This window comes from Poecilia mexicana, unplaced genomic scaffold (assembly GCF_051168715.1).
Source record: "Poecilia mexicana isolate PSO_F unplaced genomic scaffold, ASM5116871v1 scaffold_13, whole genome shotgun sequence".
Classification (NCBI taxonomy): domain Eukaryota; kingdom Metazoa; phylum Chordata; class Actinopteri; order Cyprinodontiformes; family Poeciliidae; genus Poecilia; species Poecilia mexicana.
This window is the reverse complement of record NW_028263382.1, coordinates 15,537,034-15,561,848: the sequence shown is the minus strand read 5'-3', so window position 1 is coordinate 15,561,848 and position 24,815 is coordinate 15,537,034. Positions and strand designations below refer to the sequence as shown.

Here is a 24,815-nt window from a genome sequence, read left to right as displayed (position 1 = left end):
AAAAGAGTAGGAAGACATACACACGTACATATACAGGTAGCTTGGGCACGTGGCCCTTCGAGAACGCACTGAGGTGTGTTTTTTTTCTTTTAAATTTGAATGGTAGTGCAGTATCCAGTTTGGATAACCTGACTTCGTATCAAGCTACAAGAATGAAGGAAAACATGCTAACAAAATGCCTCAGACCTGCATCCCATAGGTGGTTCTAGAGCAGGGGTGCCCAAGTCCAGACCTCGAGAGCTACCATCCTGCAACTTTCAGATGCATCCCTGCTTCAACACACCTGAATCAAATGAATGGCTCGTTATCAGGACTATGTAGAGCTGATCCTGGTCAGGCCCTGATTGGCTAATTGGGGGAACAGAGACAATTCCTGGGTGGGTTGGTCTGACATTTGGGACTCAAGGTAGGTCATCTTTTATTATTATTATTTTTAATCAGGCCGGTATACAGATATGATACTGGATTGATCATGTACACAGCGACTGCTGTCCCACAGGCCATGTCCGGTTTACTGTTTTGAAGCAGTACATGTCGTAATGACTGTGACCACCAGGTGGCGTGAGCAGCTTCACATTCTTGTGCATTTTCGGCCTTTATTGTCATTGTAAATGTGTCTGTATAATATACAAAAATATTTTTATCAACTCTGTCGCTGGTGCTGTATGAAAATGTAATTTTTAGATTTTTTTTTTTCATTCTTCAGTTAAGGTTTAGAGCCACACTATAAAATGCAATACCAAACTTTGCAATGTCTTGAGAGAATATCTTGACAGCAAGACAGTCAAGTAGAAAATAGAAAAGAAACCTTTATTGTGGTTAGCAGTACATTTGTGACAAGCAACCATTAAGACATTACAAGTCAGAACCGGAAAACATGAAGAAACTGAGTGTTTAAATGTACTGACAGAGAGAAGAGTAATTACTTAAAGAAATTAATATTGCAATATATGAGTACACCAAAAGGATAATAAACAGTGATTTTTTTTCCTGTTTCCTTACATATCACCCATGCTGCTCATCTGTTAAAAATGGAATTCTAAATATCGTCCCAGTATTGTTAAGATTATTTTTTTTAAATTAACTTTACTGAAATAAAACAAGTTTCATTTAACTAAAAAAATACTTGAGATAGAAATTAATTTAGAGTCACACTAGATACCAAGATGATAAGTTTAATTTTATTATAAATTAATGTTTCAGGTAACTTAACTAATGATGTAATGCTGGGATATGAATTATGCTGTTTTTTATGAGCCATTGGCCAACCTGCTCCATGATACTTCAATGAGCTTTTTTTCTTTAAGCTAACTCTAATGTTTCCATTTTCTAAAACAACACATCACATCTCATTGTTAATGTTGTCTTTAACCTGTCATTCACGAGAAGACCCAACTTTGGGTCCTCTCGTGTCTGTGAATGACAGGTTAAAATCAATCACCCCAAAAATCATTCCTTGATGATCATGTTTAATTTCAGTATATTATTCAATATTTGTAGCATTATACTGGAAATAAAAGACAAACTACCGCTATCATTATCAATAAAACCAGGTTACAGTTTAAACTTGCCCCAGTGGTAGTTTTAGTTATAGGCGATCATGTTAGGCCATTGGGTGATCGGTCCAGAGAGGCAGGTCGGAGAGTTTCTCCTCAGTGGCTCTTTGGATGGGCCATCCCCAGGCTTTGAAGAATCCAGTCAGGTTCATGTTCACAGCTCTGGAGAAAGTCTCAGCATAGAGGTTCGTTCATCTTCCCTTCTTTGTCATTGGGATGGTTGGTCATGTCATGGTAGGCAGCAAACACCTTTTTAAAGGCATCCCAGCCAAACTTTTCCTGGAGCTACAAAGAAGAAAACAGGCTTATGCAGATGTGACCTCAAATATAAACACAGTGACTGTTCTGTCTTTTTATTTCAAAAGGACTTTTTATTGTATGTCAACATTCATACCATTGATTGTGTTCATATAAGTTCAATAACATGTGTCCTCTGATTAAAGAGTAGGCTGAAAATTGTTGTCTTGAATCCACAATGCATCATTCATTCAGTCATTCATCTGTTACCACAACTATCAATTCACCTACTGGAAGACTAATGTTCGATCAAACCTTTACAGATTTTCCTTTAAATGACTTTTATTTGTTTTTTCTCTAACCTGCAGGTATGTCTCCAGGGCAGTCCAAACGTTCCAGTCGCTGAGATTCTTGCCTCCTTTAACGTATTTCTCTATATAGCGCTTCCGTTTGGCTGAGGTGATGTTCCTACTAGCCTGATTTAAAGACATTGATTTCATTTTAGATAAAGGTAGCAAAAGTTCACTCTGTGACTTAGATAAACATCATCTGACCGTTACCAGATTCATGTTTGTTGCAACATGTATATAGAGTCTAAAGGCAATTCTAGACTTGCAACATAAATACCTTCATCAAGTCTTCCCTACTTGTCATTACAGTAGATGACTTTGTGAGGCTTTTCCATAAAATTATGTGATGTCAATCTGATAATATGTCAATGAAACAAACTTATAAACGTCTCCATCTACACAGTACAAGTCTGATCTGCTAAAGTGCTCAATATATACAGGCTGATGTATGATGTGAAGAATATTTGTGGTTCACAACAAAAGGTTGCTGCTGTTCAGTATTCCTGAACTTCTGTTCTTGCTTTTTCTCTGTGATGTGGGAGATGTGATTAGTTGAGGCAAAAATAGTCATAAATGGATAAAACTCAATACTCAACAAACTAAAAGATAAGTCACCTTTTCTCTGTTGACTCCCAGCACCTCCTCATGCACATACACTGACCACAGGTTGCATGTGGCCTCTGTAGTGTGTGGTGGAAACTCCCAGGGGCTTCTCTGCTGGTTGTGCCCCAGTTCATGAGTTTCTCCCCACAGACCTTTGGTCCGGGCATCTTGTGGGTTGAACAGCTCAGCTCCTATAGATGAGTGCATCATGATGGGATAGCCTGAATGCATCCAACCTGGGAGGAGAAAACACAATTTAGTTCTGATTTCAGTTCAACTAAGATCAGAAAATAATCAACATCTTTCTCATATTCAGCCAGCTGCTTTCCTCACAGCAACAATGTTGTCTTCTTTCTCCACCTTAAATTTAATGAGTTTGAATAAAACCATATGACTCTCTGGAGATATCTAGAAAAAAGAAGCCCCTCAGGTGATATTAGTAGGATTCTGTTGTGTTTTTATGTGTTAAAACTTGTGTCTTGAGTTATATTAAAACTCATTTTCTATGGAAACCTTAAATATTAAAATTACATTTTGTGTTTACCTTATGATAATTGTTTGCTAGAGATTATTTATTTGTATTTAGTGCTTGGATTTAGTCACTTTAAGCTACTTGGCCAAGATTACAAGAAATTCCTGCAGAATTATTCATCCTAAATATGCCAACACATCAATGTAAAAAGAAGTTAAATGATTTACATTTCCTGCATCCTTACCTAAAGAAATCTGCACATCAGCCACGAAGCGTTCTTTGCGGATGAATTTTTGTGGAATGACGGCCAGATCTGCAACACCCTTCATGATGCCATTCCAGAGTTTTTCCACCTCCAGAGCGTTCTCCAGGTCACGAATGAGGTGTGACGGTACAGTAAGGATGATGTTCTCAAACTCCATCTCTGCCCAGGGTGCAGGAGCTTTGCGCAGAGAAGACCAATCAGCTTCTTTAGTTACACCTGAAGTAAGCCAAGGATGGATGTTGTGATGAAAGCAACTTAGAAAAATATGCAAATGACAAGTACAAAACTGTATGTGACGGAGGAGCCGTAACGAGCTGGAACGTAGTTATACAGTCCGTGTTTGCGTGCGAGAACGCCCGCACATATATACACAAATGCACAACCGCTAACTTACTTTTGTTGCAGCTCAAACTAACATGGTTCATCGTGGGTGCACTCGCGGTGTTCCTGCTTCAATTATCATATCCATATCATATCCTTATTTTCAGCTTCAAACATTTTCCCAGTTCAAATTTTCAAACAGGGCTGTTTCCGAATTGAGTATTGCATTTCTGGTCACAAGTTTATTTTTTTATATTTTTTTTCGTTTCTCTCATTATTATTATTATTATTATTATTATTATTATTATTATTATTATTACTTTGTAAACCTTAAGAGTTTACTTGAGTTAGGTTTGTTGTTGTTTTGTCTTCCTGTGGGCAGAGCCTGTGCTTTTAAAGCTGGGCTCTGCACCACAGGGAGTCCGTCTGTGGTTAGACTCCTTAGAAGTCAAACAGAAGAGTGATGGACTCTTGCGCTGAAGGTACTGCTGTTTGTCTATTTTTAACCTGGCTTAAACGTCCTCTCTATCTACTCTGCACCTGTCCTCTTTTATTCACCTGACGAAAAGTCACCGAAGTGATCTTCGGCCTTGGCCAGTCATCTTTGTTGTCCAAATCATAATAGAGCCCTGCCATACTGTACACAGTGTGGATTGTATATCTCCCAAAATGAAACTTACTTAAACAGACTCTCTGAAAGTTAGCTTCTCTTATGATCTAATTTGAAATAGTTCAATGTTTTATTCATATATAGGGAATTTACATGACATTTGCAAATTTGCAAGACATTTCAAATGGACAGAAGAAAGGTCTACTTTGAACCCAGGGGTGGAAGCAATTGCTTTCCAGCAGGAGAAACTAGTCACGTTACAAAATAGATTATATTAGGAGGGGAATATTAAAGCAACATTATAAGATATAAGTCAGAAAGGTGAGGACGACATAGCCAGTGTTTTCAGTGACCATTGTAACGTAACCAGTTTGTTGTCTTTTGACCAAAATAAATTAAAATTTAAATATATCAAACTGTTTTTTAGGACAGTTTCAGTCATTTGATTGTTGAATTTTCTTATGTTTCCACTGTTTAAAACAGATTTTTTGGGGGGCAGCATCATGCGTGCTTAGGTGTAGTTGTGATAACCAAATAAAAAAGGGGCGTGTGCGTCGGCCCGCGGGAGCGCAACCACAGAGGTTAGACACACACCGTCATATCTGTGCAGCGGGAGACTTGTCTTTATGAATGTTTGAAACAAGTAAACAAAAATGAAAGAAAAGACATAAACGGCAGTCAGAGTTCGCCTCAGCGCCACAGATCTTGCTTTTGGAAACTGGATCGGAGGCACCCAAACGCCGCCTGGTGTGAGAGGACACCACCGAGAGGGGAAAAAGACGCTCTTGGTGAGATCTGGAATTTATTTTTTTTTTTTGCGGATTTTTGAGGGTCTGGGGGAATATCGTTATGGATATTTCATTTTGGATTGGGACTTTGAATTGAACTATTTTCAGGACTTTGTTTTTGTTGAGGATATGGGACTCTATTGTGGACATATTTCAGAATTAAAATGAACTGAAATCTTTGGACATTTATTTATTATGCTAACATAAACTGAGTAATTTAAATCTAACCTTATATTATTTTTTGAGAGATTTTGGTTACCGATCTCCTATTGATCAGAATAACTATTATTATGTCTTAGTATTGTGGTTTTCTGAATGTCATTATTGCTAAACATCAGTAAATTCCATATTAAGTGTTTGAATATTTATTTTCTTATTAATCTAATTGGTGTAACATATTTTACCTGATACCTGATATAGAACCCCCTTGATGAAATTATGAGTTCTGTTTTTAATCAAGCTGCATTTTAAAACCATGATCTAAACCTTATTAAGATGAGAGCAGACTTAAACAGGTCACTCTATTAGTGTTTTCTGGAGGAATGAACTGCAATTTCATCAAACTGCAAAAAGTTTCTGAAGGAAATGTTTAACCCAAGCCTTTATGAAAAACCAAATAACGAGGAAACCAATTAAAACTTTAGATTAAACAATGATCTTGCTCACTATTCTGGCATTGAAAAAAATAAATGGTAATCCTAAGTGACCTGCAAAAGGAAAAGTGTAAGATTTCATGTCAGATAGAGAAATAAGGCTGCATCCCAAACAGATATGGTAATCTAGCTGGACGTTTTCTGTGTCTCTTGTAATGTATCCATGATTCTGCAAATCATGGCTACAAAAGTAAAATAAAATGAGTGTGTTGTATATCAAACATTACGAATGTGCAAGCTTCTGAAAGGAACAAACTCAGTTTTATTATGACTGCATAAGCCAGAGTCTTGTTGTTCTTTGAAAACAGCATAGTTTGTTTTATGGAATAGAGCAACTTCCATACCTGGCACTATTGGTAAAGATGTGAACATCCCTAAAAATGAAATTCATTACTGGCACTAAAAAAGTGAACCTAGTAATATAAACTATCCTCCCTTCTATCATGAAGAATTGATCATTTCATTTTCTAAATATAAGTAGGCAATTTACAATGGTGTCTTCAAACAAAATGCATAGCAGATCCAAACAGTTGCAAATGGGATGGAAAGTCATAACATTTCAACTAATGTTATGGCTGTTTAGAAAGTTACCAAGCAACCAATGAATGTGATGTACACAGTATATCAGAAAGCCCAGAGCTCATCACTTGGATTCTCAAAATATCCCCTTATGGACCACAAAATACTCACCAGACTTGTAATAAGGAGCAGTGATCGCCTCCTGAACCACGATCTTTTCGTCCTCCACCTTCACGTCACGAGGAGCCAACAGGTAGATGAGTCCTCCCCACAAGTTCCACACCTGCATCCTCTCTGATGTAACAGGGAACCTCTTGATAACACGTGGAGCTCTCTGTATTTTCTTTTTTACCAGCGTATCACTTTGGCAGCCTATTTGGATCTTCGGGTGACACAGACCAAGTATTACAAGTTTGAAATCTCATGATGCCTCAAAATCTGATGTATTTTGGGCATGATTTTTTATTTATTTATTTATTTTTACTAAAAAGTGAGACACAGTTATGAATTAAAGTGCACATACAAAGCTTTTAAATCATTCCCTTTAAATAATTTCCCTTTGACATTTAAATCATTTAGTTGTGGTCCATATAGAGTGGAAATGTAATGGTTTGGTCTGAATTTCTCCACAGGCCCCTTTTTTATCTGTATTCTGTTACAATTATCTTTAGGTGCAGAAAGGCCACTGAATAGATGAGGATCACCTGCTCCCCAAGACAAAAGCGGCATAATAAAATCCCAACCAAATGATGCAATAATACAATTCAAAACACATAGTACTACAGTTATGTCCCCAAAGTGCTGAAAGTGAACACAGTGCAAACATAAGCAGAAGGCACAATGCTATTTATTTCAGTGGAGAAAGTCTTTGATTGCTTCAAGAACCAGTGCTTTAGCAACCTGATACTATGAGGCGGTGTAATGAATTGTGTGGATAAAGACATCCTACAGCTGAAAATTTTGACTTTTCCACCTGCAGCTTTGGCGTTTATGAATCTGGACTACAAATTCCATGCAAGATATAAAAATAGTGGATTCATGAAACTGGTTAGCCAGAAGTCCATGACCTTATTTACCAATTCTGCAAAAAATATTGTAATATTATTGTTCAAAAACCATAATAAGAAATAGAGAAAGGTGACCATATTGAAAAATATGGCTGCAACAGATTATAAAAAGATCTATGTAACAATGAGAGAGACTAAATGTGCCTTTATCCACTCCAAGAGACTCTAAAATGTACTTTAGTTCTAAAACAGTGGATTTTGCATTAAATGTCCCTTTTAAGGCACTAATGTTTGGTAATATCAGAATTGCATTTCATTCAGATGCTCTAGGATTTAGCATAATGTTTAGGGGAATAAATAAAGACAGCAATAGTTTGAGTTCATGTACACTACCTTCCATCTATTATCCACAAACTTTGGTGATAAGATCATTTCTGTCTTCATGCCAGGAGAGAGGTACAGGCCTGTACTGATCCACTCCATGTTTTCTGTCACATAATCACGAAAAACAAGCCAATGAGTCATTTCATTTTCACCATTACATAAAAGTATTTTTTTCATATTTTTCTTTCTTAGATAACAACAGTGAGCTCTGACTTCCTGTTTGTGCAGTGATCTTGATTTGTTGGTTCTTGACCACGGGTAGTGGTGGGTTATCCTTGATGATGTAGGGCAGAAGCTCCTCCTGGTTTAGGGAAGCATCATACACACTGGTTGCCAGACTGAGGAGTGTATGCTCTTTGGGACTCTCCACAGGGTTCTCCTTACTTGCCTTGAAATAATGCATAAATATTTTCCATGTTCTATTCAGTATTTAGTAGAGACACTTGTGGCTGAAATCACAGACTCTTTGGATGTTCCAGGATAATGTAAATCATTTTCCCATTGTGGGACAATAAAGAACCTTTCCATTTTATTTTATAGGTTTCAATCAGGGTTTGTCTCAGCATAATTGATTCTCAGTATAACTTCAGCTGATTTATGAAAGTATCAGAGGTTTAACATTACAGAACAAACTACATAAGGAAGACAAGGCCAGTCATGTAGATCACACAGCTCTGCGCTCTGCTAAGATGAAACCAAAAATGAACTTTTTTCTTGCATAAAGAAAGGTTACTTTTGAGAAAAAGCTCAATTCCCTCAACCAAACTTGAATCAGAATGGCCTTTTTCACCAAACTAGATGTTGTTGTGTTGCACCCTTTTGCCTTCTGTGCAACACCCAGGTCCATTTTACAGTTCCTGTACCTAACTGTTAAACCCCTCAATTGAAAAGTAATGAGATTTGAGTAACTGTAATACAGGTTTTACACTTATGATCAAATGTTACAAGTCATATAAATTGAACAGCTACAGAGTGACATTCATTGTTACAGAGCTGGGCTCCACTCAGCACAGCTTAAGGGAGACACCAAGTGAAGCAAAGAATGTAACGTGGGGTCTGCTTTCACCTTTTCCTTATTCTGCATCGTCTCTAAGTGTTGTTGGCCTGCCTTAATCAGTGCTTATTTTTATGTGTGACTGTTGCCAGTCTTACATTCTTTGGTTCTGTAAGTGTGCAGGTGCATGTAAGCACATAAAAGAGAAAGGTCACAGAATCACACATCCATAACAATATAGAACTCTAGGAAAGAAGCAAGACAAATACTTGGAGTTGAAAATGCACAGAAAGGTTGTTTCTAAAATGTTTGACCTTGGGTGCTGGATCATGTATCGTTTTTATTCCAGTATTTTGAAATACCCAATGATATCTTATTTTTAAACTGAATAGATCTAAAGTACAGAGAGAAAACAAATTAAAACCTATAATACCCACCTGTTGAATGCCCACATTCTTTAAGATGTCTGTCAGAAGGGACAGGGTCTGTATGTAGGAGATGTTGTTATAAGCTTCCATCCTCAAGAAGGAGGCACTCTCTGAAACCAGTTTCTGTAGGCTCTCTTCTTCTTCTTTGGTGAGTTCTACACCCTCCAGAGCATGACAAGCAAATCGATGCAGGAAATGATGGAAATGGAGCTTGTTGATCTGACTTGGATCAGGAGCTTTGTAGACACCTTTCTTTATAGTTTGTGTTAATAAGCCCAAGCCCATTTTGCTCAGGATTTTGTTTCCTGGAACAAGAAAATTGCACAGAATAATCTTGTAAATGGGTCATCTTTATTTGACTCACAGAATTAGACATTAGCTGTTTTGAATTACACAAAACAATGTGTGCAATTGTTTTATGTGCAATAAAACAATTGCACATAAAACACAGGCTATTATATGCCTGTATCCAGGGCCGGCCCAAGGCAAAGCAAACTAAGCAGCAAGGGGCCTCCTCAGTGGAGCTGATTTTTTATTTTTTTTATTTTTTTATTTTTTAGTAATAATTTCTACGTCATTATAATATCAAAAACACACAATTTCACTATGACGTGATTTGTTTTTACAATAATATATATTTGATAATGTATGTAGAAATTATTTTATTGATAAAATGAAAAAATAATTAATTGCTTCTGGGGGTCCCCTGGTGGCCTCGGTAGGTACTGCACGCTTCGCCGGTAATATGAGCTGCCGTGCATTGAGCATCCAAACGTCCAAAGTTCCGGTAGAAGTTAAGTAAGCAAAACAATGTCGCAAAAAAGGACTTATACTTCAGGGAGTGAGAAGAGGAAGAATAGAAAAAAGCCAAGATAAAGGTTTGTTTTAATGTGCCTTGGTAATGTAATGTTTATCAGAAAGATTAGTGGAGCTGCTAATAGAAAGTTAGCTTGATAGCGACCTCGAACGGTCCAGTTCAACAGCCAAACATTTATGCTAAGGTCTTTGTGTTTGTGTGAAGCTCAGTTTTAACTTTAAATGAGTTGATTCTCCTGCTTGGCTCTGTATATTTCTGAAGTATTTTTGGCTTCAAAACGCTGTGTTTGATAACGTTTAATAACAATAATTAAAACTTCTCAATGTTTGACATTGTCTAGCAAAATGTTTTTACGTCAGGCTACATAGCTGCTACATCGATGAGCTGCTCTATGCTGTAGTTGGGGATATGTTGTTTGCTGCTGAGCATAATCATTTTGAGGCTAAAACAAACATTTTTACATCAACTTCTAAATGAAACTATTGTTAAAATCATTTGAAGGCTCAGAATCAGTCCAGTACCGGTACCGGTCCGCATTCTCAGGGGAGAAAGACTCACCTGGTATAAATTACATTTTTAGCAATTGGAGTTACGCTTAAGAGAAATTTATTTAATCAAAGAGTGTCATGAATATGTGTGTAGAGCTGCACCGATTGCAGTTTTCTGGCCGATCCCTGGTTACCAATATTTAAAAAGCCTGACCAGCTGATTTTGATTTTGGCTGATATGAATTCTTTTTTGTCTGAAATGTCGCTAAATATTGCAAGAAAGTCACTGTTGGCAACATTGTTAACTGCAAATGTGCAGACCTGACCTAGTGGGTCGGTCTGTCAGTCAAACCTCTCACTGCAGAGCAGAAGAGGACAGAGGCTGATTTTCAAACCTTTGCTGATGAAGATAAGATTAGGGGATAAGATGGGCTTCACGTGTAAGTATCAGTAGATTACAATCCCCCAAAATTAAGGAAATTGGTGCCCAGAAATCAACTGGTTGATAAATCAGTTGGCCAATAAATGTATCTTATATTATATAATGTAAACAGCACTGCCAGAGATGCAATAAGTTTATAGCTGGTGTGTGAATGATCTAATGATCGGACTGCTGATTGCAGCCAGTCCACATTGTTAGCAGAACTAGAGGGCCCCAAAACTACATTTCGCTTAGGGCCCCATGGAGGTTTGAGCCGGCCCTGCCTGTGTCTTCCACACAGGCATATAATAGCATCATAACGTAGCTAAGCCCAAATTTATTCAAATCTCTGGCAGGTTAAGATGTAAAATTACATTTCAAAGAGGGTTTTTTTTTCTTTTTTTTTAATAGACGTAAGACAGGAATGTCACAAAAGATAATAAATGAGTATTTTTTTATCAGGAAAATAATTTCGATTTACTTTCATTATGTCAAAAAAAGAAAAAAAACAATGGAATGACTAACTACTAATACCCCATCTAACAACAGGAAAGCTTGAACTGGTATCACAGTTATTAAAGGTTAATTCAGTTCAAATGACCAGCTTTCCAGATGTTTTTTTTTTTAATTATTATTATTTTTACGTTGAGCTGTAAGTCTCACATAGACACACACATATCTATGTATGCATGTATCTATATACAGTTTTGTGTTACATATACAGTGTTGTATTGTATAAGCTCATATTAGATAATGGGAGTTTTCTTTGACTGTTTTACATGCACATAATCGCTACTAAACTGTTTAACAATAGTATTGCCATTTCCACTTCTCCAAACAACCACAGGCATTAAAAATGATCTCCTACCTTTTCGAACATTTCATTAATTATTACAACATCTTAGATCTGTGTGTGGAAAGGATTAAAAATCAATTTCTAAGAGTTTAGGATTGTGGCAAGGTAAGAGCCATAATTCACAACTGGAGAGAGAATGGAGCAGTGAATATCCTTAGGAGCGGTAGGTCAAACAAAATAGATTTAGGAGCTATCATCAATTTAACCAGGAGAATACAAAACAATGTCCAAAGCTCTGCAGACCCCATTGCCTCAGGTAAGGTTAGAGTTCATGATTTAACAATAAAAAGGAGAGCCTGGGTAAAATAATCTCAAATGGTGAATTTCAATGCCAGAACCACTGCTGAACGAAACCAACTAAAAATCCTAGATTGATGTATTTGCTGTCAAAGAATTAGTCATTTTTCACACTAATCTGCTTATACTACATTACCTCACAGATGTACGGGGAGACATTTTTTTTATGTTTTTCCGCTGTCAGTTATACAAAAAACAACAATAAAATGATTTTGTCATGAGTTGTAGTATTTGTGGTGGTGAGAGACACGGTAGAACCAGTGACAATGTAGATTTAATGATGCTAACGAAGGTGTACAGAAGTCCAGGCAGCACAGGTGAGCAATGACACTAGGAACTCAGACACTGGTAGCACTGGAAACACAACTTCAGACAATGACAAGGACCCGATTGGGAAACACAGACAAAGGTGGGATTAAATACACAAGGGATAATCAGTGAACACAAGACACAGCTCTGAACAATCAAGAGCAGACGAGACGACACAGGAACTAAATGAGCACAGAAAACCAGATTTGAAATTTGTTCAGCTTTGTACGGTATATATTTCTCTTTTACTGTGTTGGCTTATTAGCCTGATAACATTTTTTTTTAAATATGAAGAAATGTGGCATCATACCTGAGAAGTCTTGCATGGGGTTCTGGCCAATGTGTGTTGCTGCCCAGTGCCAGGCATGTCCACCAATCAGCAGGCCTCCTCCCTCGACCACAAAGTTTTGGATTGTCTCAGGATCCACTTTAGTGTATGCTTTGCACACAAACACACTCAGCTCTGAGCTGAAGTTTGTCTTCTTACATGTCAAACCTAAGTTGGATAAAAGTTTGACGTCTCGCTCAAATCCAGCCACTCCTTTTCTACCTTGGTCCAACCAATCAATTGCATTCTTCCAAAATGATGCCAGTTTCTGTTAGAAAAGTGGAGATAGAGGAAGAAACACTAGAAGTATTCTTAGTTCTCAGCCAATAACCATGATGTAGAACAGTGGTCCCCAAATTACGGCCTGCGGGCCGGATCCGGCCCGCCTCCACATTTGGTCCGGCCCCCTGAACAATACCAGAGAGCATTTAGATTTTTTTTTCATATACCGTATTTTCTGGTATATGAAAATACACTACTTTTTTCCTAAGCTTTGATACTTGCGGCTTAAAGCCCCGTGCGACTTAAATGTGGATTTTTCTTCAACCACCAGGGGGCTCTTTAGCAGGAAGTGAATCATTGGAAGTCAAAATTGAAAATCAAAGAAGAAAGTGCCCATTAAAACAGAATTAGATTTTCATAGGGAATTGAAATTTGAGAATGTTATTGATCAGTTAAATAGCATTGAGGGGAAAAAGAAGATTTTTCGTTTTTTTTTTAAATAAAACTTGGATCATTATGAGAATTTGAGGTATAGATATTAGGATCCAATAGATGGCAGTAGTGCAACAATAATGGATGCAAGCTGCTGTTGAAATCTAAAGCAGAAGAAGAAGAAGAAGAAGATGATGATGATGATGATGACGCCCATGTTTTCATTTACCACATGCTAGTAGCAGACACGAAGGATCAGCACTTTTACTGTTACAGTTACCATTCGGAAACTACCGTAATCAGTTCAGTTAAATGTAAACTTGGCAACTTTTTCTTTTTCAATCGTAATAAATGTGATAATCAATTGACCTGTTATGACTCAAATTTTGGGTGTCCGCCCCCCCTCTGTTGCATCGTTGTGGAAAACCTAGGACGGCAGAGATATCTGCGGCTTATATCCCGGTGTGGCTTATATGTGTATGTTTACTGGGGTTTTTTAAAAATACTTTGGGGTTGTGGCTCAAAGTCTGGAAAATATGGTATTTATTTCATAAATAGTGTTATTTCCTGGATTTATTCAGTGAGGAACCCAGAGAGGGTTATTTGATTGTGCTTTCTGGGAAACAATACATTTTTACATTTAGGTGCTCCTGCAATCGTCACACTTTTTCTGTTACAAACTGACTCCGGCCCCCCACCAGAGAAAGGAAAAGTTATGTGGCCCTCACAGGAAAAAGTTTGGGGACCCCTGATGTAGAATATGAAACCATACATTATAGAAGAGGTATATAAATCTAGGCCTCCAGGGCCGGTGTCCTGCAACTTTTAGAAGTGTAGCTGATCCAACACGTCTGAATCAAATGGCTGAATTGTATTCTCAGTGTGAGGACAAGTTCTCACACTGAGAACTTAGTTTTTGAAGCAGAGACACATCTGAAAGTTGACACTGGCCTCTAATGCCTGGATTTCATTATAATGCCAGAACATAAATGTGTTGACAGTACAGTAGTTCATGCTGTAAAAAAACATTATGGATTTTTTTAAATAAAGTAAAACACATTTTCAGGTCTCCTTTACTGCACCTCATTTTGCAGAAATGTGTCATTTGTCGCCACAATGACCCGTCCCCGACCATAGTAGGTTCCTGCCAGGAACGCCTCTCCTTTATCTGTGGTACCGATTGGAAAAGCAAGATGTCCATGGACCAAAGCTGCAGAGGGAAATCCATTTCCACGAATGTCAAAATCTGAAATCCCTTTCAGCAAGAACTCCAGGTCTTTTTTGAAATCCATCCCACGACTGTGTAGCAATACGACAGAGACAGAAACACAAAGCGGTGATGATGAGTGAATGAGGAAAAAAACTCTTATATATTAACACCATTAAAACTGTACGAGGAAGAGTTTGAACATCTAGCTCCCCATTGGATTTCTAAAAACTACCTATAAAGAATGATGACATATTAAAAAAATGTCTGAATTTGCAGTGAAACCAAAGTTTACACTTACCCTACAGTTTTCCAGGAGGATGGGATCTCTGGGGAAATGGGAAGTTTTTCTGCCTCTCCATACTGAGCAGTAAAGTAGATTCCTGCTACTCCTGTAACTTTATTCCCTGGAAACTCAAGGATTAGGTTTTTATTCTCGTTCTGTGAAGCCCAACACCGAGCTTGTCCACCAATCAGCAACCCTCCCCCTGCTTTCACGAAGGCTATCAGCTCTTCTGCCTTTGGACCCACTTGGTACGCATCTGTTACATACACACTGACACCCAGATCTGCTCTAAATTCCTCAACAGGACAGACTTGGTAGCTGGATCTGTTGAGGTTATCAACAACTCCTTTCATTGTTTTTGGTACACCTAAAGACAGGTTGGTAGACTCCCCTCCTCCCAGCCAGGTCAGAGCATTGTCTACCAGAGCAGGACAGAGGGTCAGGTAGGTCTCGTGGCTCAGGACCACGATTCTTCCTCGGCCGTACACAGAAGCAGCCATGAGGATGTGACCCTGGCTGTTCATCACTACAGGAAAGGCATCTCCTGTCAGCACCAAGTTACAAGGAACACTGGAGTGCTGAAGGTCCACCTCCTGAATACCTCTTATCAGAGCCTTGTAGGCATCCTGAGGGTAAGACTGGGTCGACTGGTTGGACATGATGGGAGGAATTAATGCTGTGTAGTTTGGATGAACAAGGTAATGGACAAAAGAAAGCTGTTCCAAAGAGATACTGTGTCAGTGTCTCTTCCTGCAATAGAAACAAAATGTTCAAGTTAAAAATGTTAAATCATGTAGTTGTATAGCAGTCATAGCACCACAATGAACCACTCCTACAAAACAGCTTAGGGGGTTTGTTGATGAAGACTTTAGTAAAAAACAATGTCATGTTGAAGCTTTCACAAATATTAAGTAAATAATTAAAGAAAATCTTCATAAAAATTAATTTAAACTCCCTGTGTTACTTGTTCTTTAAAATTTCACAAACTTTAAACTTAGAATATTTTTTCTAAAACAGCAGGGAGGTTACGGTTTCTCTAACTTATTATTATTATTATTATTATTATAACTCATGCATTTTTTAAACCTTGAGAAGATGAAAACATGATGTTGGTTTGTTGGCCAAGTGCCCCAGATGGCATGGAGGAATGAGACTTTCTATAGTTTCATTTGAGGCTTGAATCACTGGTCAGTGCCATTTTCAGCATTTTTTTTCTTAAATCATAAGTTGTATCAAGCAAAGTTCAGGGAAATATTTAATACATAGGAATAAAATGCTGACACGTTCTGTTTTCAAAGACATGTCAGTATTTGTCCCTACTTGACATTAAATGTTTTTTATTGTTTAATTTTGTTCTGTTGAAAACAGAGTTCCCAAATTTGAACAAATAGCTTCAGGTAAAGTAGATTAATTAAGATTCATATTACCGTTGGGTTATGAAAAACTGTTTTGTGAATAAAAAGCATTGCATAATGACTTAGAAAGACTTTTGTAAGAAGAATATATTGAAATAAATCATTTACATTAATTTAAATTAAGTTAGTCGTATTTACCATTTAATGACAAAACTTTAGATGTACAAATTAACATCATCAAGCCTGTAGTGATCATTTGCAAGTTGTGTTTAACCTAAACACAAAAATATAAACTTAATATTTGTAAAATTTGATATAAAATCCACTATAATTGTTAGGTCGTGTTTTTAAAATAAGGCAGTTTAATTGTCAATAGAGTCAATATAGTTGTTTTTACCTCTCTGCAACTTGAAATCTCTAAAAACAGAAACCAGTCCCAACGTGCAGCTTTCCAACGAGCTTCTCATAAAGATAGTGCACTGAAGAGAAATACCTTTTTATTATTTTAAGGAAAAGTGAACAAGAGAAAAAACAGGGAGGGATTCAATGATTGTCCAATGAACATTTAGTACAGAGAGTACTTTTCTTTTCTGTTTCCTTAGGCAATGACTTTGTAATCTTCTGTAATTTAAGGCTCACTTTAAAGGTCATTGAAGGTCATACTTGTGCAGTTTTTTATTTATTTCAAACAGACAATAAATAATTAAAACATGGAAAAAATACACAATACTGTCCATTGGCATGCAGTTTTACATAATTTATTCAAAAAGAAGCAGGTAGAAGATACAAGATCTTATGATTTCCTGCCTCTCTCATAACGATCAACTTACAAACATTTAAATCTCCAAACACCACACAATACTTCACTTTCTTGTTGTTTGACCTCCTTGCCTGGATCTTTGTGATAATCATATCTGCTCCTCCGGGATTAAATGTTCCAAAGTTAAATACATGTTTGGAATGATGTTTCTGAACAGGTCCATGCAAGTTTGTCTGAAGAAGCCTAGGCCTTCATTTTATAAGTTTCTGGGGTTTTTTTCTTTTCTCATTCACCGTCTCCAAGAACATCCGTCTCATTGGTCGAAATATATTTCCCTATGTATCTTGTCAAAATTAATTTCTACGTGTACTGTATTCAGTGGCAAAGATGCCAAAATATGAGCAATTGTTACAATTATTAGCTGCTCTCCAAACTGTAGTTGGATCTAGTCCATGAAGAATTTGGGATGGGCTCCACTCCACAGAGGAGCAGGGCTCATAGCTTGGCAGAAGCGCACACATTTCCAAATTGTGCCCATGCTTGACTGTTATCTGGTTCTTAAAGTTGTAAGCTTAAATATTTCTTTCAGACAGAGAGAGAAAAGTTTTCAGCATCAGCAGAGGAGAGAAGTGATCAAGCAGTGGCTTATATGGTCGCAACATGACTTATAAAACTTCAAAACCTCAGTGTGATTTAAAAAAAAACAAAGATTTTGAATTCAATGTGCACGATTGAAGGTACAGGTGCTTTATGGTCAGTTGTACTCTCCTAAGTAATCAGCAGAGAGAAAGAGAGCTCTACTGGGTTAAAATGACAAAATCCACAGAAAAGCCCTTCTTCACCTGAAAATACAGATGGTGTTTGTCTCTCTACAGCAGAGTTTCTCAGTTCTGGTCCTCAGGGGCCGCTCCCCTGCATATTTTAGATATGTCTCTGGTCCTGCTCAAAAATTTAGAAACTGGCTATTTGCTTTTAGTTGTCTTTTAAAGGCTACAAAGTCACTATTCAAATACTGTTTTTGGTTTGAGATTTTTCCATGAATTTGAAAATAGAAACACTTGATATTTCAAACTTACAGCCTTTTTATAAGCTGAAAGCTCTAAAACTCTTTCGATGACAGCTAGGAATGAATCTGTCTTTCCTGTATTCGAAAGTGAGAAGAAAACCTACAAATTGTTTTGGTTTACTTATACAACTATGAGGTAACCAGTTACTCACTGTGCAAGCTGTAGATCTCCAGATGATTTTTCTTTGACCAGCAGGGAGCAGAAATTTGCCTCTCATAATGAAGACAATGTACAGACAGACTCTTATATACAGCTCTGGTAAAGCATTAATGGTTTCCTTTTCTGACATCATTGACATGTTCTGAATTAATTTGAAAAACGTTGAAGCTTTATATTTTATCAAAAATGTCAAACTTTTCTTTGCTAGCAAATATATTTAATGTTGGTTCCTTTATGCCTTTCCTCTCTGTAAGACATAAAAACATAACCTTTGACCCTAGAAGGACATACACTTAAAACTGTACACATTTGTACTTTTTTGTGTCTCGTTTTGTTTTAGTCATAGTTTTTGGAAAATGTAGGGACCTGTAAAAGTAGTTTCCCTGGAATGATCTGAAAAAATTCTACGTGTTCTGCTGAATCAGTTGATATTTCACAATTCTTTAATCTATTCATTCAACTTCCTTAAATCTGTGAAATTCTTCTGAAAAGTGTTATTTGTCTTGTACATGATCAAACATGTTTTTCATATTAATCTTGGACTTTTTATGTATTCAAAGTGTTCTTTCTCAGACAAAAGTCTTACAGACTAATTGAATTCATTTTATAAAGAATTGTGTGGATTTATTATTATTTTATTTATTTATTATTATTGCTGATTTTAAATTTATTCTTCCAAGGCCTAATATATATAATGTTTTTCCGTTGACAGAACTAGTTTACAAATTTTCTACATATTTGAGGTTGGATATATGGAGGTTGTTTTAAACACTGAATGCCAGGCAGAGAGAAAGTTAAGACACCTTTTGTCAGACTTTGATAAAAAGTTTTGACAAGTTGACAGGTGACCTCTAGAAGAATGGTCTTGTTGGTTATAAGGTCTACATACTTGTTTTCTAGACTAGAAAGTTGAAAATTGTGGCAGAGAAACAATTTGACAGGAAGTCTAATGGTTGCTATTCTCTGCCACAGGCAAGCAGTATCCTATAATTTTAATTTTAAAATATAACTACTAACAAGAACAGTGCTGCATCTACGTTTCTCATCTGGAGGAAAAGGTAAGTTTCTCTCCCCTGATCTTGGATTGGAGGTTTCCACTAGTGTCTGGTTGTGCAAGTCACAAGATGGACACAAATAATCAGTCATAAAATTCAGGTGAAACATGCTTTTATTAATTTAGATTCTTGGTAGATAGGTAAATGGTTGTTTCATTAGCTTTAACTCTTTTTAGAATATTGCTATGAATTCATCTCAGGCCATAGCCTGAGATTGAAACCAGCTTTCAATGTGATTTTGAAAGCTGGTTAGCCGGATGCCTCTCACCTATTACGCCTCTAGAAAGGGATGGACCTCATTAAAAATTCTAACAGGGTTAAGCTGCTGCAGAAGTTTGATTTTCAGGCTGGTTGTTCAAATATATAGTTTGGAATCTGATCTTCTGAGCTTCTGATCTCCATCAGAAGCTCTTGATGCAAATTCCACATGTACCAAGGGTCATATTGGAGACACCTTGTTGCCATCTAATGGTTGTAATTATGCTAAAATATGCCAAATATTTCTGCTTTGCATTCTCATTACTTTGATTCTTATCTGTTGTGTTATAATCAAATAAACAATTGATACCTAATTTAGCACCAGTGTGAAAGAATAATCACTAATACTTCATTTTTAATTCCATTGTGAAAAACAAAGATGCTTGTCAATAAACTGGGATTAAGCTATTGAAATGAATATGTTTAATAACTTTTGCTTTTTGTTGGGTCACTGTTAGTCAAGATGTGCTAACCAGTTTTGCATCTAATCCAATCTCATTTTGAATTGCATTTTAATGTGATTTTGAAAGCTGGTTAGCCGGATGCCTCTCACCTATTACGCCTCTAGAAAGGGATGGACCTCATTAAAAATTCTAACAGGGTTAAGCTGCTGCAGAAGTTTGATTTTCATGCTGGTTGTTCAAATATATAGTTTGGAATCTAAAACATTGGGGAACCACATGAAGATTTTCAGCTGCCAATGATTTATGCTCTGCAGTTGTTGTAAAACAGCTCCCCCACTGGTTCATTGGAAAACTGCTGCAGGAAGGCACCCAGTTCATCCAGTGAACGTTTCACAACATAGTTCTCTTCTGTGTTTCTTGCTGTACCAGCGCCACTCTGAATGGGCCGGTCGTTGTTGTCCACGCAGCAGTAGGCATTCCACACGTAGTCTGGGATGTTGACGCGCTTCACGTTGTTTTTGACAATCCAGTTGTCTGCTGAGGGGACGGCACCAACCAGGACGTAGGCCTTTGAGCACTTTTCAAGGAAAAGAGTGGTGAGGTCGGACTCATGGATCCTCCAGGCATCTTGATTCATTTTGGGGTTCTGGGGAACCACATTGGTCAGGGTGAACGTGGCATTACGACTGGGCACTGGAAGAGAAAGGTTTTTATTGAAGTAACCAGTAATTCTAAACGTATTCTAAATTGATCACAGAAACCCGAGCAAAAGTATAGTTGCTTTTTCATTATTTTGCCATTGCTGGAATGTGAAAGAGGAGAATGGTTCAGATAAGTGGAAAAAGACAGTAATAGCTTAGCCATTGTCTGCTCTTGGCAAATAGACTATTACTAACTGATTATTCCACTTTATTTTTTGCACCAATATTGGCTAAAAATATTCTCCAAGCCCCTGTCATAATGACGAGAAGAAATCTTTGGAGCTTTGGCTACCAGACACAATCTGTCTTTCTCTTTCTTTTAAAGCAGAGATGTAATACAAATACAAAACATTTTTAAGAGAAACATTCGCCTTTTATGTAGAACAATAGGAATTTCTTCAATGCTGTTGGTTTGTTCTAGATTTACCTCAACTTTGAGAGAACCGGTCAGTTTTGCTGACTTTAGTTTGTGTTGACCTGTTTAGTAATTTTTACTTAATTGCTGGAGGTTCACCTAACCCTCTTTAGGTTGTTTGTCCTTTTTGTGTTAACTTGGTTAAGTAGTACTGCATTTGTGAATGTTTTGTAATATACCATTTCAAATTACATTTTTTTTCTCTGGATACTTTGCTACCACCCTTGATCCCCTTAGACCTCGGGATCGTAACAGTTACACATGTAACTACGGCCAAAAAAATTAATAAAAATAAAGGTGACTGGAATGTATAAGTAGAGGTTTTATTTTTTTTATTCTGCATAGTTAAAAACAGTATTTGTTGGTTTCTGACTACAAAAACAAACATTTGCATTGTTTGTTTGTCTCAGGCATGATCTCAGCAAGATTATGTTCAGGAAGTAATTTCTACTCTTGTTAAAAACCTTTGGCTGCGTGCTCGGCTGCTTTATTGTGTTTGTTTGTGAAACATATTTGTCTACATCATGAAAAAGCATGCAAAAGTTTGACTCAAATCCTTCATAATTCAACTTAAAAGCAGGGAAATTTGTTTAGGATATGAATGTAAAATTAAAAAAAAAAAAAACTAAAATTATTTCAACAAGTTTTCTTGAGCACAGGTCTAACCTCAGAAATAGTGTATCTGTCAACAGTTTCAACCCCAAAACATACAAATGAACAGCAATTTAAATTGTTTGCATCACGGTAAATCCAAGCATACATTAAAACCAACAAATATATCCATGTATAAGAAAAAAGTAAAAGTTCAGAATGGTCTATTCAAAATGTGGGATGCTGCAGAAATCCTACTCAAGACAACTGCATGGTATTTTTGAATCAAAATGCTAAAAAATAAGTTTAAGGGTGTGTGCACTGATGCAATCGGCTTATTGCTTTTTTCCCCCTCATTACATTTGCTTGTTTTTCAGTTGGACTGTACAAAATGCATCTCACACACCTTTTAAATAACTTTTCATCCTTAGTTTTTCACATCACAGAACTTGTCATTTTAACACAGGTTTGTTAATATTTAAGACTTAAGTAACTTGAAGGACATTTACGAAAGCATGTGGAATTGCTCTTAAGCAATAAATACTGTATCTTGCATCTCTGGTGCCATAGCACCACCTACTGTGCCTCAAGGATACAGCACCAGTATTTGGTCTTTCCTACCTGGATGGTGTCCGTTAGGGTTGAGGTGACCTCGGTCAAAGCCAGAGTTTGTGTAGTCCTCGTTCAGAGCTTGTTTCTCTCCGAGGTAGACGCCGGGGTAGTCCTGTCCCAGCCAGTATCCATCCTTCATCTCAGCTTGCCAGCCGTCATTCACCAGCTACAGCACATCAGAACATGCAGAGACTGAAACATAAAAGCTGTAGAAGGAATCAAATAGTAAACCACGCAGTGGATTCCTTCGAAGTCATCCCACCTCCACAAAGCAAAGTTTTTGTTGATGAGAAATAGAAAAGATGGTGTTGAAAGATGGTTCAAATGGAAAGTGGGACACAAAGATGTTTATTCGTGTGTAAAAGTCATTTAAAGGTGGCGTAGGTCCATCAGCTAAGCTAAACAAGCAGGGATTGCAATGTATTAATTAAGGTAACCTTTTAGGGACTTAATGAAAAGTTAAGTCATTAAGTGGAGTGGGGTTAGGATTAGGTTTACTTTTGTGTTTACTTTTCATTAAGTTTTGTTCTGGAATAAATAAAGTACAGACTGGATTAAAAATGTCAACAGAAAGCTGGCCATGGAAATATTTTTTTTTTTATACAATCTTCTAAACATCTACTTAACAATTCTGACAATATCAAACCATTTAGGTCAAACAGTGTAAAGCTGTGTGTCACCTGAGGCTCCACAAACCACCTGTTCTCCCTGCCACCTCCATTGCTGGGCTCAAACTGATACGCAGAGTAGACTGCAATGCGATGGTTGGTGTCATACAGTGTGGCAAAATGAAACCTTGAAGTGCAAAAATCATGATTACAAAACTGAATGCCAGCAGGAGAGAAACCAGCATGCTGCTGCACATGATCATGGAGATACAAGGAACAATAAGATAATTTAGCGCAGAATCGCTTCATGTGCTCAGAGTAGACATTCATCTTTATAAGTACCTGTTGACAAAGCGCTGGCACAGACGCGCAGCGCCTGGGGTAGACGCTCCCAATTCTGGCACCTTTGACTTATAAAAGTAAGTCATGCATTCTGCCACATCCTGAGGAAAGAACAACAGAACAGATGTTTCCTGACAACTTTCAACCAAACACATTTTTTGTAATATTTAAGATCAGGGTGGAACTGGAGAAGAAACAAACCTCAAAACGCTCCACAACATCTGCATGAGCAGAAAAGAGGAGTGGCAGGAGAGCGCACAAAGCTGCCAAAGTTTGCATTCTGAGTAGAAGGTGATGAAACCAGGAGTGTCAGCTGGCCTGGAAAGATGGGAAAAAGCAAAATACTGTGTATTTAGCAGTCAGAAGAGTATTTGATGAAAGCATGTGGAATTACTTCAGCACCTGACACATGGGAGGGGGAGCAGCCAGTTGGTGCCATCTGTGTTTGCATTTTCCACTCACCTGCTTGCTGCTGCAGCCAGTCCTTTGCCACGGCCGCCACTTTTATACAGGACTTCTCCTCTCCACCTTTCGCCCTGAATGACCCCTGTTTTATTTGATCTTATGTTTACTAGCGCTTTATATTGATCTAAGATTAATTCAGATCTGACTAACATGTGATGCCTGGATGATGATGGCCAAAAGTGGGAGTGCAAAATGTGAAAAAGTGCCACAATTAGCACCAGAAAGGTGAGAGCACACAGTGAAATATGCAAGTTCATCATGTGTCAACACCCTCACACGTGTTATGTGATGACATTTGTCTAATTTCTTTCCAACACCTTAGTTTGAGCTGTTTTTTTTAAACTAATTTATTTTATTTAAATTAGATCAAACTTTAGTTCGCTGTTTATACTACCAGATATTTATTTATTCAGACATTTCTTTAATTTTAGTTAGAAATGTACTTTAAATTCTACTTTTTTCGTCCAGGAATATATTTTATACAGCAAAATATTTGGTAACCACAAAGCTTCATTCTGTCTTTTATATTTTGATCTGAAAACAATCAACAACTCAGTTTTAAACTACTCAAGAGAACATTTTGATTTATACTTTCATGAGAAAATAAAAATACACCTAAGGAACAATCTGAATTTATTCCTTCTCATGAAAAGCTATTTTTACTGTATGTTATGATTGAATGTTTTAGTTTGCAGGCCTGGAAAGTTCTACAGCACCTCTATGGTCTTGTGTTGAAGCCCTGAAATATATTTATTTTCTTATTGCTAGCACAATCCATAACCTATAACCTATAACCATTTATCCATAATATTTGTTGTATTGCCTCTTTTTCTGTGTCCTTTGTCATGTTAGTCATCTGTTCTCACATGTCTTGCAACATAAAGTCTGTTTCCAGTAAAGAATGTTTTATTTTTAGCAGCTTCCCTGAAAGTAAAGTAATTATGTACAATGACTTAAGTCCTCCAGGAGGTTGCATCATTTGGCAGAATATGGTTAGCTCATAGTTTATTGAGTCAAATAAAGTGTTCATATTTGTTCAGAAATCCTAAAACCAACAATGTTCAGTTTGGATGTTTGATATCAGGACCTCACGTCCCAGAATATTTTTAGCGTCTCATGTTGACAGGGTCCCTAATAATCTTCCACATGCCGTTTCGGGTTAGATAACAGAAA

The 24,815-nt window shown here is 37.2% G+C and overlaps 1 protein-coding gene and 1 pseudogene across 2 annotated transcripts; both read right to left on the bottom strand.

Annotated features, from left to right (window-relative positions):
* Window positions 1–789: 789 nt before the first annotated feature.
* LOC106914178 (TRPM8 channel-associated factor homolog) lies at window positions 790–18,252 on the bottom strand (annotated as a pseudogene). The gene is made up of 12 exons (XR_015765063.1): window positions 18,184–18,252; window positions 14,866–15,600; window positions 14,440–14,656; window positions 12,686–12,971; window positions 9,197–9,492; window positions 7,979–8,153; window positions 7,775–7,869; window positions 6,546–6,756; window positions 3,463–3,699; window positions 2,759–2,982; window positions 2,156–2,269; window positions 790–1,841 (listed from the first exon to the last, which is right to left on the bottom strand). The product of XR_015765063.1 is annotated as a TRPM8 channel-associated factor homolog (transcript).
* A 1,089-nt stretch (window positions 18,253–19,341) lies between these two features.
* LOC106914179 (endonuclease domain-containing 1 protein) lies at window positions 19,342–23,663 on the bottom strand. The gene is made up of 6 exons (XM_014980804.2): window positions 23,640–23,663; window positions 23,379–23,495; window positions 23,178–23,278; window positions 22,908–23,022; window positions 22,237–22,393; window positions 19,342–20,601 (listed from the first exon to the last, which is right to left on the bottom strand). The coding sequence occupies exons 2-6, from the start codon at window positions 23,454–23,456 to the stop codon at window positions 20,210–20,212; spliced, it is 843 nt and encodes a 280-aa protein (XP_014836290.1). The 5' UTR covers window positions 23,457–23,495; window positions 23,640–23,663; the 3' UTR covers window positions 19,342–20,209.
* Between the last annotated feature and the right edge of the window lie 1,152 nt (window positions 23,664–24,815).

What these genes read in the sequence shown, in the direction of transcription:
- LOC106914179 (XM_014980804.2), bottom strand. Translation starts at nt 23,456, where the DNA reads ATGCAAACTTTGGCAGCTTTGTGCGCTCTCCTGCCACTCCTCTTTTCT. An exon ending in ATGTTGTGGAGCGTTTTGAG is followed by an intron (nt 23,279 to 23,378) that starts GTTTGTTTCTTC and finishes TTCTTTCCTCAG; the next exon opens with GATGTGGCAGAATGCATGAC. An exon ending in GGTGGTTTGTGGAGCCTCAG is followed by an intron (nt 22,394 to 22,907) that starts GTGACACACAGC and finishes GATGTGCTGTAG; the next exon opens with CTGGTGAATGACGGCTGGCA.